General features: G+C 53.6%; 1 protein-coding gene across 1 annotated transcript in view; it reads left to right on the top strand.

The window, feature by feature from the left end:
- Positions 1-6,841, top strand: part of SCARA3 (scavenger receptor class A member 3) — a 34,419-nt gene extending 27,578 nt beyond the window's left edge. Inside the window, exon 6 of the mRNA XM_018051874.1 lies at positions 5,094-6,841. Within this exon, the coding sequence (XP_017907363.1) occupies positions 5,094-5,545 (452 nt within the window). The 3' untranslated portion in view covers positions 5,546-6,841. The remainder of the gene's footprint in view (positions 1-5,093) is intronic.

Here is a 14,989-nt window from a genome sequence, read left to right as displayed (position 1 = left end):
CCTGGCCTATTTCTGGTACATTCTTACTTCCCGGGCACCATCCTTGAGGAGTGTTTATAGGGCTTATCACCTATGGGCCTTGACCTCTAGTTATCATCTCCCCAGCCCCAGAGGACTGAAGGGATGAAGCCTAAGTCTCTGCTCAATGTTTCCATCCTTTGGCCCTTACCACAAATGCCCACACAGTTTCCCTTCCTCCTGAATCCCAGCCCTGGGCCTTGGCAGCCCTGAGCCCCAGCCCCAGTGAAAATGCTAGAAACCCTTCTCAGCCTCTGTGCCCAAACCACTTACTAGTCAACAAATGGCTTGAGAGGAAAAGCGGCAAAGAAAGTCAGGCTTCCTTCAACAAGTTCCCCTTTCCTGGGGATTCTGGCGTTTGATCTCTCTCCAAAACTCTCAGAAGGATGTCTTGGCATTGTGCCTAATGGTTCTAATTGTTCTCAGTGGGAGGTTTAGTCGGTACAAATTACTCCATCATAAGCTGACGTGGAAACCCAGTAGCATTTTTCCAATGCTCCTCAGGTAACATGAGTGTCCCTAACCCAGGCTGATATTCTCATTGAACAAAGGGGAGCCTGCAGACAGAAATCAGTCCAATGAGGACCAAATGATGTACCCAGTCACCCAGTTTGTTAATATGGGAACTGTGCTTTCCATGGCACCAGGCCAATCTCCCGAGAGGCCCCCCCTTCTGTTTCTGTCTCCTTCCACCTGTTTGGGACTGGGGGATGGGCTGTGCCCCTCTCCCCGCCCATGCACCCCCCTACCTGTGGGTGGGCAGTGCTTTGTACGCTGACGACTTGGTGCATCTGCTCAGCCCCCCAGCCCCTCCCCACTCCCAGTGCAGATCCCGAGCAGACCACCTACTTGTCCCAGACATGCAGTCAGTGTGGCTCTGCCCTAATGTGCTGGGATGGCCTAATTACAGCCCAGGGCTTCCTGAGTAATTATGGGCCCCTCCTCGAGTCTCCAGGATGCCCAGTTCCTCTCCCGTCTCTGCATCTCAGCCACTGCTGCTCCCATTTTCTCTTTTGTCCTAAATGTGCCCCCGCTGCTCAGAGCAGCTCTTAGGCGCTCCCCACCCTTCATCCCTGAGACACCCAGATCTTATTACAGGCTGGGTGAGGGGCCCGTTGCAGAGAGCCGCTGGTCAGCCCGTTTCTGCATCCCTCCCTGCCATGCTAACTGCTGAACCCTGCTTGTTGACTTCCTCCGCGCCAGCTCTCCCTCTCTGACCGCATGACTCATGGCTGGCCCTGGAGGGACAGGCGGAGGCTTGGCTCACCCGAGGGAGACAGTCCTTAAGGTGACCCCTTCCTGGCTCAGTGGGCCCCCTCCTCTGGGCAGCGACAGAGTGGGAGGTCCTGGCTATGGGAGGGTGTCTGGGGAACAGGCCCCAAGCCTCCTGAGCCTGGGTTTGCATCCTGTCTCCACCCTCCCTGGTTGGTGATGGTTTGCAAGTTGTCACTCTCTGCACCTCAGTTTCTCATCTGTAAAATGGGGTGATGATCTCAGTGTGTGATGCCAGGGACATAGGAGAGACTCAGTTTCTCTCACCCTTCCCTTCCCCGAGAAAATGGATCTCAGAGAAGTTAGGATGAGCAGGGGCCAAAGTGGGCACACAGGTACCAGACACGTTGGGGAGAGACCAATGCCTGTAACACAGGCCCTGCCCCCAGTGGAGCCTCCCCGACAGATGTCCTCATCAAGCCACCACCTAGGAGCCCTCCATGGGTTCTCAGAGACGGGTCAGCAGCGGCAGGTGTGGAGAGACTGTGGAGAGGGAGGTGACCCTTTCCTGGCAGGCCTCCTTCCTCGGGCGCTGGGGGCTGCAGTCCTGGGGCACTGGAGAGGGGACAATGAGACTCAGGCTTCTGCTCCAACCTTCACCCTAGGCATGGGGCCCCCAGCCTTTCCCACCAGGGGAAAGCCGCCCAAGAGCTTCCCCAGAAAGCGGCTCCTGAGGAGGCTGGAGGGGAGGAACAAACAGAAGCCTTTGTTCTCTGCTCTTCCTACCCCCTGCTGTTGGCACAGAAACCCTGAGAAATCCTTCCGCTGGCTGCTGTGCCCTCAGGGGCCAAGGAGCAGAGGGCGTGCACTGGAGAGGGTGGTGCAGGAGGGCGGGGTGTCCCAGGGAGGGGCAGGGGGCTCCTGGTGGATCTGTGAGCCTCCTTGTCCAGATTAGACTTCACAGGCATTTCCTGAGTCCCGGCTGGGGTTGGGAACCATCCACCCAGGGAACAAGAGTGGAAGTCACAGGAGAGATCCTAGGTTGAGAGAGAGAGGGACCAGGGTGCTGGGGCAAGCCCTGGGCAGCGTGTTCCTAGAGCAGGAGGGACATAGGCGGAAGGAGGGCTGCTGGTGGAGCCGCCGTGCCCTGGGGGACTGTCAAGTGCGATCTCAGGGAGATGGATGATGTGAGCACCGATGGGCAGCGCCTTGCCCAGAGTCGCTTCGTGCCCTCAGACTCCCTTCCACGTGAACAGCCTGCAGGAGCCTCTCCACCTCCGAATGGCTGTGCTGTTCCAGCCCCCGCCCCCGCCCCGGCTGCCCCAGGTGCCCAGGCCAGAGCTGGGAGTGAGGACAGGCTGGTTCCCAGCCATCCCTGCCAGACTGGGGGCGGAGGCCCCTGCCAGCCATCTCCCTGTGCCCTTGTTGTTCTGGCCGCTGTGCTGCAGACAATCGCTGCAGACAGAAGGGCGGGTCAAGCTGTTCCTGGTCACTGCCACCACCGCCAGCCCGTCCCACGCCCACTCCAGCCAGCCGATGGCGGCATGCCAGCCGGTACTGCTGGCGGGCCACGTGAGCCGAGCCCACACAGGCCACAGCCCCGCTGTGTGTGGGAGGTGGGCATGGGCAGGAGGTGGCCCGGAACAGGTTTTTATTGGCCTCATTGGGGCTGAGTATGTCTGGGCTCTGATTTCCAGTTTAGATCGTAATTGGAGGATGGTGTTCAATGACTCTCTGCTCCACTTAGAAACTCTCTGAGAGGGAGATGAGCGGGGGTGGAAGTGTGGGGGGAGGCCAGGACAGATGGAGGCAGTGTCTGCATCAGCAGGGAGAGGGCCCCAGGGCTGCGGAACTGGGTCGAGCCCCCTGGAAGTGTTCCCAGCTCCTGCAGAGAGGATCCCTTCTCTTCAAGGGGCCCACCCAGCTTCTGGTTTCTGCTTGGGGACCCCTGGGCTACCACGTCACTTCTCTGCTTGCCTCCTCTGTGAAATGTAGGAGTTGGACTAGCCCCCACCGAGCTCAAAAACTCCAGGATTCTCTTGCAAAGGCGATGGTGTTACAGCTGAGTTCTCAGGGAGAGCGGAGCGTGGGCATGAGAATTCACCTCCCAGCCCTGGGGTCATTGTCTCCACCCCCCCATCCCATAAGCTGGTGCCCAGACCACTGAAGAAAGCCAGGGCTTTGCTGCACCTTAACCCCAAGGGGGCTAAAGCCATTCTCTGCAATTCATGTCCTCACAAGGCCAGAGGGTGCTCTCTCCTCTAGCCCTGGGGCATCCTACCTGCTTAGGCCGGATTGATGGCCACACTCTGACCTGTGTCCTGAAGGTCGGTACAGCTCTGAGAGGTGGTGACTCTGATCTGAGCAGCAGGCAGATAGGTGGTTAAGGTCATCTGACCCTTGCTTTGGGCACTAGGCTGGGCTGTTTGGGAAGGGCATGTAGGTGGAGGTGGGAGGAACTGGGAAACTGGGATTGACACTTATACAGTATTGATGCTCTGCATGAAACAGATAACTAATGAGAATCTACCGGATAGCACAGGGAACCCTACTCAATAGACAGTGGTGGGTGACCTGAATGGGAAGGAAGTCCAAAAAAAGAAGGGAGATGTGCATATGTTCCCTGGTGGCTCAGACGGTAAAGAATCTGCCTGCAATTCAGGAGACCTGGGTTTGATCTCTGGGTCAGGAAGATCCCCTGGAGGCGGAAATGGCAACCCACTCCAGTATTCTTGCCTGGAGAATCCCTTGGACAGAGGAGCCTGGAGAGCTACAATCCACAGGGTCGCAAAGAGTCAGACACTACTGAAGTGACTTAGCATTAGCACTATAGCTGATTCACTTTGCTGTACAGCAGAAACTAACACAACTTTGTAAAGCAACTATACTCCAAATAAAAATTAATTCATCCTGGCATCTCCCCCAGGCCCTACGCCAGAGCTGGGTGGGAGCTAGGGGTCCAGAACTGTTTGGTGTGTCCCCCTTTTTAAGCATATACTGAGATTTCCCTGCTGTGTACCTAAGCCCCATGCCCAGGGCAGGTGATGGGAGGCATGGTCCTCACTATCTTCTTGGGGCCCCACAGTTCAGTGGGGTCCGCTAGAGAAACCAAGGATTTGCTTTCACTATACTGTGACTTCTCTTCCTACATGTCAAATAAAAGATTCAAAAAGTAGCAGCTCCAAGAGCTCAGAGGAGAGGCTGGAGTGGTCAGGGAGGGCTTCCTGGAGGAGCTGCCCTTTCTCTGGTTTGTTGTTATTCCCACTCACTCACACCGGGAGGCATCTACTTCTCACACCTCACTTTACACATCACTTTCTTGGCTTTCTCCTCCATGTCACCTGACTCCACTCCTGGTCCCAGGTGCCCAAAGGTCACGGGTGAAGCCTGGGGTTGGGATGGGGGTGGGGCAGGAGGTAAGGACCAAAGCAGTTGAAGTCCATAATGAGTATTAGTGTCCAGGCTGGTCTCCAGAGCAAAACAGATGATCCTGGATGGCCGTGGCCTTTGCCCGGACCCATCCAGCTCTCTCAGCCTTCCACTTGAGTGCCCACATGGAACTCGAGCCCGGTCCTGAAGTTAGAACTATGAGTGCCCGCCTGGTGCAGGCCTTGTGCCAAACACCTATGCATGTGAGCTCGGGATGGGCTCCCAGCCTCACTTAAGATTCTCAGCCCCCTTTCACAGCTGGCCAGACCAACTTAGAGGGGTCATGTCAGCAGCCTGAACCCCCAGAGCCAGTAGTTGGCAGACCTGGGACTTCAGACCCTTGGGTGTCAGAGCGCCTGGCGCCCACTTCATGGGACAGCCTCAGGAGACCTGTCCTCGTCGACTGACTTCTGCCCTCTTCTTTCTGACCCTAGGTGCCCCTGGCCCTCCAGGACCCAGAGGACTCAAGGGAGATGTGGGCGTGAAAGGGCCTGCTGGCGGCAAAGGACCAAAAGGAGACCCTGGCAGCTTGGGGCCCCCAGGACCCCAGGGTCCCCAGGGGCAGCCTGGGGAGCCTGGGCCTGTGGGAGAAAGGGGGCCAGTTGGCCCCAGGGGTTTCCCAGGCCTCAAAGGGTCAAAGGGCAGCTTCGGAACTGGGGGTGCAAGAGGACAGCCGGGCCCCAAGGGGGACGTGGGGCCCCCAGGGCCAGAGGGCCCCCCGGGGGCTCCAGGGCCAGAGGGGCCTCAGGGAGAACCAGGGATCGCCGGGAAGACAGGGTCCCCAGGCCAGCGGGGGCCCATGGGGCCGAAGGGCGAGCCAGGGATCCAGGGTCCCCCTGGCTTCCCCGGGCCCCCAGGCCCACCAGGAAGCCAGAGCAGCTACTGAGGAGAAGTCCAGTCCCGGAAACTGCCACGCAAAAGGCAGGGAGTGGGCTTTGGCACAGAGAGGCCCCTATAAAGCCACACCTACAGACATGTGGTCCTTTGACCCCAAAGGGGGTTCCCCCAGGCCTGTCCGTGCACCTCTGGGCTCCCCAGTAGTGACTTACCATAGAAAGCAGCCCCTTACACACACACACACACACACACACACACACACACACACACACACAGGTGCATGTCCCTGCTGGCCAGGGCGGCTGACTGGGTTTCCCTGGCTGGGTGGGAGGAGAGGTTAAGAGAAGCACCCTCTCCTGTGATGAGCCTGCCAGGGAGGTGGCTACCTCAGGGGGGACAGTCTGGACTCTGGCTCTGAATGGGTGGCCAACAACAGTCTTTCTAGCATCTTCACCCCATTCTACCTGGCCGGCAGTTCCCTGAGGCTCCCAGGGGTTGAAAAGACCCAGGAGAACATTTGAGGAGGGGTGAAGGGTGCAGGGAGGGGGGGAATTATGGTTCAAACTCCAGGGACAGGGTGGGCTTGGCAACCACAAGACCCTCCCCCTTAACCATGGGAACAGGGTCCCGGGCCCACCCCTGCTCTGCACAGGACAGAGCATCTCCACCTGGACCCTGAGGACTACATCCCCGGCAGTTCAGCCTTTTTTTTCCCGCACCTCCAGAAACCTTCCTGGCTTCATCCTTGTGTCTGCCTCCAGGAGCATCCCAGGAAGAAACCAAGCAGGAATTCCATCTGCGCCAGGGCTCTCTCCTAGCCCTGGAACTTTCTGTCAAAGGAGGAGGCCCCACTGCTATCCTGGGGTGACCTCTCTGGTGACTGGGGGAGGGCTACCCCCAACTGGCTCTCCTCCTGCCCCCCGACCTCACCCCACAGTGACCCAGACTGGTCCAAGGCCTCTCTGCAGGGAGAGCAACCCCAGATGAGGGGAGGGGTCACATCCCTCTGACATCACCCCTCACCCCACTTCCTGCATAGCCGGCAGCAGGAGCACTGGGCCGTCCCCAGCATGGTAAGCTCCCAGTGAAGCTTCATCCCTTTGTGTCCTAACAGATAATGACCCCTCCTCCAGGCTGGGTGCTTGCAGCTGTTCCCTCCTTGACCTCACCAAGAGACCAGCCTCTCCCCCATCCAGAAGCCTTATCGATGACCCCCGCCCACCTTCTTGTAACAGGTGTGCAACTGGCTTGCACTGCCACCACCCCAACTGCGTGTAGTTCTCCTGTCTACATATGATATCATGCCACCTAGTATCATCCACTCAGTAAAGACCTGTTTCCAGGAGGGAGTTGTCTTCTGGTCCTTTCTGCCTGATGGGGGCCATGATGCCTTCAGAGTCCCCACCTCACCTGGCCTTTGAAGGGGAACCAGGGGGTAAAAGGTCCCTTAGATATTCAGTCCCACTGTGGAGTCCAGGTCTGAACCCTCAGCCCCTCACTCTGAAAACACTGAGCTCCGCTGGGCCTTCCCAGTGGTCCTCAAGGGGCCAAGGGGCCAAGATGGCTGAGGGATTACCCACAGCAAGCAGGAACCTAGTGGAAGCCACGTGAATTTACTAATCTTGCAGCACAGTCCTGGAGCGCTTGGGCTAACACAAGATTGGAAAAGAAGACTGGACGCCGAGAGTTACCTGCTTCTTCCTCCTCTTGTCCCTAAGATGAGGAGACGAGGCAGAAAAGGAGGAGGAAAGCAGACCAGACCTGCCGCAGAGGGCCTGGCCCTCCAGCGTCCACAGGAAACAAAGGACACCTGGGGCCTTGTGAGTCAGCAGGCCTGATCCAGGAAGTGAGATCCGGGATCAGTTCCAAGGGATGAGCCGGGGATGGAATGAGAGACGAGCCCACAGGGATCAAACACTGAGGTGCTCTCAGAACATAAGCAGAAATACAGAAGAAAAACCCCTGGGTCCTGGACAATTGCCACCAACACGTCACTGGCTGTGTGGTCTGGGGGGATCAACTTGGTTCACCAGCACAGGGTGGAGGCAGGCACCTGGAGCCCATCCCTGGGGCCACCCGATGGACTCAGTTCATGCCGCCACCCCCGGTCGCAGAAGCCCTCTCGAGCTCGAGCAAGGAAATAGGGAGGGGGCACTCAGGACAATGGACATGAATTTGAGCAAACTGCAGGAGGCAGTGGAAGACAGAGGAGCCTGGCGTGCCGTAATCCATGGGGTTGCCAAGTCAGACACGACTTAGAGACCAAACAACAGCAATTTATGCCCAGGAGGATGCGGCAGGTAAAATCAAGCCCATGGAAACTTGATGCAGAGCTCGGTCTTGGGGAGACTAGATGTGGAGAACTGCCCCCATCTTCACTTCCAGAGAACATACCAGTCTCCTCTCTCTTCTCAGTGGTCCCCTCCCTTTGCTCCTCGTTGTCCCCTTCCTGCTGATCGGCATTTTCTGTTTGCATGAGGCCCAGTGTATCAGTGTCACTGCTCACCACCAAAGGGCCCAGCCCTATACAATTTCTAGTTCCCAGCCTTAGGAAGGCAAAATCTGGTCACTTACCCTGTGGGTTCAGGGGTCTTACCACAGAGGGAGAGGGTTCACTCTGTAAAAAAAAAAATCAGAGGTACAAGAACAAGAGTTACCGTGAGCAAAACTGGCCACAAAATCTGTGGCAACAGAGGAATCGAATAACCTGAACAGTAACAATAATAACAAACGCTGACGGAAGAGTTAGCATGCAGCGGAATACCATTCTAAGCACTTTACATATTAACTCATTTAACCCTCACTACAATGTGTAATGGAGCTGTATGTAGTCTCTATGTATGCTGTGTGTGAAATCATTATGAGCAATGTTAGAAAATCCAGCATTTTGATGGAGTATGTGCATGTGTTCAGTCACTCAGTCGTGTCCAATTCTTGGCAACCCTATGAACTGCAGCCCGCTAGGCTCTTCTGTCTGTGGGATTTTCCAGACAAGAATACTGGAGCGGGTTGCCATTTCCTCCTCCAGGGGATCTTCCTAACCCAGGGACCAAACTTGCGTCTCTTGTATCTCCCGCATTGGCAGGCAGATTCTTTACCACTGCGCTGCCTGGGAAGCCCCTCTATGTTTACTGTATCTGTATTATTATTATTATTCCCATTTTACAGATGGGGAAACTGAGGCTTGGAGAGATTAATTAGCTTCCCAAACTCACATAGTTAATGAGTTTTTAGATATATCTCTATTGAAACTCAGTCTTGGGTAATTTAACTTCTCTTCTGTTTCCTCCCCTGTAAAGTAGGGGTTATAATTGTACCTACCCCAAGAGGCCGCTGAGGGGATTAAATAAAATGATGCTCTTGGCCAGTTTCCCAGCAAATTAGTCAGCCCAGGCCACCATAACAAAATATCACAGATTGGGTGGCTCAAACAAGAGAAATTTATTTTCTCGGAGTTCTAGAGGCTGGAAGTCTAGGATCGAGGTGCCCACGTTTCCTGGCTTCCTGCTGTGCCATCGTGTGGTGGTGGGGAGAGAGATGTGTGGGGGAAGGGGAGAGAGACACACACACACTCAGAGGGATAGAAAGGGAGACGGAGAGCCATCGTTCTCGTCTTGGAAGGCTGCAGTCCTATCGGATTAGGGCCTCACTCTTATGACCTCATTTAACCTTCACTGGGCTTCCCAGGGGGCTTCCCTGGTGGCTCAGACGGTAAAGAGTCTGCTGCAGTGCAGGAGACCCCGGATCAATCCCTGGGTCAGGAAAATGTCCTGAACAAGGAAATGGCAACCCACTCGAGTATTCTTGCCTGGAGAATCCCATGGACAGAGGAGCCTGGAGGGCTGCAGTCCATGGGGTCGCAAGGAGTCGGACATGACTGGGCACACATGCGCACGTGCTAACCTTCATTACATCCTAAGACCCTCGCCCTAGGTACAGTCACACTGAGGGTCAGGGTCTCAATATATGGATTTTGCAGGGACACAAGTCAGTGCCAGAACCCCAGCGACGGTTACCATCCCATAAACATCAGGCAAACTCATGCTGGTGTTTATCCTACAGACCCAGGCTTTCTGAAGGACAGCATTACTCACCACTTCCCTCTGCAGATGAGCAGCCAGAACATGAGCTCCCGCATACACCCACCCACCTTCCCTGCATGATTAGAGCCAGGAAGGAGCTGGTGACTCACTTGGCTCAAACGCCTTGCTATTCAAGTGAGAAACCAAAGGCTGAGAAGGGCCTGAGGGGCTTGCTGCCCAACAGGGATCAGAACTCCAGCGTCTGGGTTCCTGGGCAATGCAATTTCTCATGTCTCGGGTTTTTCAGCAACTTGGCTGTTGGTTAGATCCATCAGGCAGCAAATGATGTACATTACCCAGAAAGTGGCCCCCCTACACGTATATACACACACACACAATCCCTCTCTCTGTCTCATTTCATCAAACAGCCTCCCCCTCCCCGCCGCCCCACTGACACGGCCCTTCACGGCATCCCATTTCAGTTCCCTTCAGTTCAGTTCAGTCACTCAGTCATGCCCGACTCTTTGGACCCCATGGACTACAGCACACCAGGCTTCCCTGTCCATCACCAACTCCTGGAGCTTGCTTAGACTCATGTCCATCGAGTTGGTGATGCCATCCAACCATCTCATCCCTTCTACCTTCAATCTTTCCCAGCATCAGGGTCTTTTCCGATGAGTCAGTTCTTCACATCAGGTGGCCAAAGTAGTGGAGTTTAAGCTTCAACATCAGTCCTTCCAATGAATATTCAGGGCTGATTTCCTTTAGGATGGACTGGTTGGATCTCCTTCCAGTCCAAGAGACTCTCAAGGGTCTTCTCCAACAACACAGTTCAAAAGCATCAATTCTTCAGTGCTCAGCTTTCTTTATAGTACAAATCTCACATCCATACATGACTACTGGAAAAACCATAGCTTTGATTAGATGGACCTTTGTTGGTAAAGAAATATCTCTGCTTTTTAATATGCTGTCTAGGTTGATCATAGCTTTTCTTTCAAGGAGCAAGTGTCTTTTAATATCATGGCTGCAGTCACCATCTGCAGTGATTTTGGAGCCCCCCAAAATAAAGTCTGTCACTGTTTCCATTGGTTCCCCATCTATTTGCCATGAAGTGATTAGACCAGATGCCATGATCTTAGTTTTCTGAATGCTGAATTTTAAGCCAACTTTTTCACTCTCCTCAGGGCCTCTGGACCATTGTAAATATTGCTAGAAAGTCCTAAGAGCTGACCACAGGGGCTGGGGGGGCCGGCAGCCGGAATCATAAAGGTTTGCTACAACCACTGTGAATCAATACGTTGTTCTGTGTGTAAACTTTGGGAAACGGATCTACCCGCGCCCAGCGGGGTGATGAGGGGGTGGTGCTTCATGATAGAGTCCCTCAGTGAACATGGAATGGGAGTGGGTTGTGTTTGTTCTCTGCTGGGTCCTCTGTGTGTCAGGGGACTGTCAGCCCAGCACTGCCCTCTCTGACCTCCAGTTTCTTGATCCAGAAACAAAGAGGGCGTCCTCGACTCCATCTGGGAGTCACCAGATGTGGCCCGATTCCTGTCCTACAACTCTGACCAAGGGCTCTTCCTCCTGCCCTGCATGGTTTTTCTCCTGGGATGAGCCAAGGCCAAGGCCAAGGCAGGAAAATCTGAATCCAGACTTGGAGGTGGCGGCAGTGGGGTGCAGTCAGTGGGCTAGAATCATGGCTTTCACCATTGAGTTGTGTTCATCACCACCAGATGTACGAAACCTTGAGGAGCTCTGGGCCTTTTTCTAAGCAGAACAAGAGCCTTCCTGGAGGCCACAGGCCTGGGACACATCCTTGAGCACCTCTAAAAACCCCAGACTGGCCCACCTTTCTCCCTGGCAGGTGCCCCTCCAGCTGAGGCAGCACAGGGGTCTGGGCAGAACCTTGGGGCCTTCCTCCTGCTCTTTCTCCCCGGCCAGGGCTGAGCTGGCAACATCTCCCATGCCAGTGCTGGACACACCTGTCAAAACCGAGCCACAGGAGAGGAGACCAGAGAGTGGAGAGCTGACAAACACGCTCTCACCATACCGTGCTTTCCAGCAGGGTGGGCCCAGCTGGCAAGGAGCTGCCTGGACACATAGGTGGGCGGTGCACTGAGCAGACTCCCTGGGCATCTATTTTCCTTGCCTGTACCTGTTCAGTCCTTTTATTTTCTCTTGAACACTTCAAAGGGCAAGGCTCTGTGTCTGACGGCATGGGAGGGACACGAAGGCTGGTGCAGGGCGCTCAGTGGGCTCAACCACCTGGGAGCCAGTGAAAATGCAGACTGCAGGTCTGCACCCCAAACCCATTGCTTCAAGACCACAGAGATGGGGTGGGATAGGAGGAATGAGGGGGAGAAGTCTCTAGGGCATTCCGATGCCCCCGTATAAAATTTGAGAACCAGGAATGTAAGAAATAAAGAAAGGGAAAAAATACTTTTATTTATGCACTTGCTGTTCAGCCGGCAAGTCGTGTCCGACTCTTTGCAACCCCATGGACTGCAGCATGCCAGGCTTCCCTGTCCTTTGCCCTAGGTCAACTCTATTGTCTCTGAAGTTGTTCCTTGCAACAAGGCAGAGCTCCCTTAAACGAAAGGAAGAAAGAATCTGCACATGATAACTGTATACAGATATATAACCTGACAGTTGCTTCTTTTTCTACCATCTCCCAGAATTTTTTCAAACTTATGTCCATCGAGTCGGCGATGCTCTCCAACCATCTCATCCTCTGTCACTCCCTTCTCCTGCCCCCAATTTTTCCCAGCATCAGGGTCTTTTCCAATGAGTTGACTACAGTACCTCATTTAATCCTCAGGAACTAAATGTATTTACATTTAATAGGTCAGAAAACCAGCCTCAAAAAAGTAAGTTGCTCAATGCCACAGAGATGTAATTTGAATCCTAACCCAGGATTAATGGAAGCCAGCTATGCTGAGCTGATATCAACCAAGGTTCTTGGCTTTCCCCAAGCAATAGAAATAGACAAGAGGCCAGACAAGAATTCAGGCAAGAGTTTATTATGGCCCCTGCTGCAACAGCAGGGAGAAAGAACAAACAACAGTTTCCTTTGCTCACTCCCCAAGGAGGAGGGTGAGCTGGTTCCTCATATGGAGCAAGGATAGAGATGTGTCCAGGGGTCAGGCCAGAGGATGGCTTAGTTGGTTTGTCCAGCCCTCAGGTGGTGTTGAGTGCCGGGGACATTTGCAACGACTGGCTTTTGCTCCCAAAACCCTGTTTTTGCTCCTGGCTCTTCAGAAGTGGTGTGTATGAGTGCTAAGTTCCTTCAGTCATGTTTGACTCTTTATGACCCTGTGGACTGTAGCCCAACAGGGTCCTCTGTCCATGAAATTCTCCAAGAAAGAATACTGGAGTGGGTAGCCATTTCCCTCTCCACGGGATCTTCCCGACCCAGGGGCTGAACCAATGTCTCCTGCAGCTCCGGCACCGCAGGCAAATTCTTTGTTGCCGAGCCACTGGAAAAGCAAGTTGGATTTTTTTTCATCTTTTTGTATCTTTTTGTCCAGAATTTGCTCTAACGGTACATGCATGAGGTTATTTTTAGTCTCTTATAATTTCTTTATAATTTGTTCCTTGAGAAGATGTTTGTCCACATACAAGGACGGCAGCAAAGGGACCCAGGTCCCAGCCTGTCTCAGAGCTACTTCTTACACAATGGTGAAATTGGGAATTCAGTGGGGCCTGAGAAAGCAGAGATCCACAGAAACCTCCCTATGGCCTTTTCCCTAAACCCAAGGTCTCCAAAATGGGAGCCCAGCCAAATCCTCCAGGAGGGAAAGGAACAAACTTTTAAATTTTAAACAATGTTCTTCTTGTGTTTTGTTCATTCAAGGTCACAGTTTGTTTTCACACAATCAGATTTGACCGAAAAAAGTATGAAATGATAAAAATTATGACTTGAAAACAAATTCAACATTATTATCCTTCATGATAAACATCATTCTAAGTGCAATTTTAGTTTGAGACATTAACAATAATAGAAACATGGAAAATAATTCATAAATAAATTTACATTTATAAGGAGATAAAAGAAATGATCCTCCAATTTTTTTTTTATTAATGGTGGGTGTGATCAAAATACTTGAACACGAGAGGGTCCTAAGATGGCAGAGGAATAGGAAGGGAAGACCACTTTCTCCCCCACATATTTATCAAAAGAACATTTGAACACTGAGTAAATTCCACAAAACAACTTCTGAATGCCGGCAGAGGACAGCACGCACCCAGAAAAGCAGCCCATTATCTTCAAAAAGAGGTAGGAAAAAATATAAAAAATAAAAAGAGAGACAAAAGAGGTAGGGACGGAGCTCGGTCCCGGGAAGGGAGTCTTAAAATCAAGAGAGGTTTCCAAACACCAGGAAACACTCTCACTGCTGAGTCTGCGGCGAGCCTTGGAACCACAGAGGGCAACATAACCAGGAGGGAAAACAAATAAATAATTAAAACCCATAGATTACGAGCCCAACGGTAACTCCCCCAGCGGAGAAGCAGCGCAGATGCCTGCACCCGCCACTAGCATTCAGGAGCTGGGCAGGGAGGCATGGGCTGCATTGCTTAGGGTAAGGACCGGCTTGAATGCCCCAAGGGCAATCTGAGCGAACTAACTTGGGCTAGCAAACCAGACTGTGGGATAGCTACCACGTGAAAAGCCCTAACCTAAGACACCGCCAGGCCCGCGCACAGAACAAAGGACTGAACAGAGCTACGCAAAAAGCCCTAACCTAAGACACCGTCAGGCCTGCTCACAGAACAAAGGACTGAACAGAGCTAGCCGGCTGCAGACCGGCCCATTCCCCTCCGGTGACAGGCAGCCAGAGCCAGAAGGGGGCAATTATCTACCAAACTGCAAGCAGGCTTCGTTGCTAACCAAGACTTCTTGGGATTCTGGACGGTCGACATCCACCTGACACCCAGAAAACTGAGCCACAGGGATGGGGGAGGTGATAAGTTGCAGCGACCGTGCTGGCCAAACACCTGGTCACCTGAGCTGCTCGGACCTGGGAAGGGCACAAAATGCAGGCCCAGCCTAGCCTGCGCCTTTGAGGAGTACCCGAGTGCCCGAACCTGAGCAGCATGCAACCCAGGGCCAGCCTCAGACAGTTCCCAGCAGAGCAACCTAGAGCCTAAGCAGTGTAGACAGGGAAAGCACACACGCTGTGAGCGGGGGCAAACCCAGTGTGGCCAAGACACTGTGAGCAGTGTTATTTGTTTTCAGCATCCTTCCCTCCTCACAGCATGACTGAACAAATGAACCTAAAAAAGTGTCCACCGCCGCCCCCTGGGTCAGGGCGGAAATTAAACAATGAAGAGACCAACAAACAGAAGAAGCTAAACAGAGGGAACCTCCTTGGAAGTGACAGGTGCAATAGATTAAAACCCTGTAGTTAGTACTGGGAGAAGGAACTGGCAACTCACTCCAGTGTTCTTGCCTGGAGAACCCCAGGGATGGGGGA

The sequence above is a fragment of the Capra hircus genome, chromosome 8, assembly GCF_001704415.2.
Source record: "Capra hircus breed San Clemente chromosome 8, ASM170441v1, whole genome shotgun sequence".
Lineage (NCBI taxonomy): Eukaryota > Metazoa > Chordata > Mammalia > Artiodactyla > Bovidae > Capra > Capra hircus.
The sequence above is the reverse complement of the archived record's forward strand: the minus strand, read 5'-3'. Positions and strand labels throughout refer to the sequence as shown.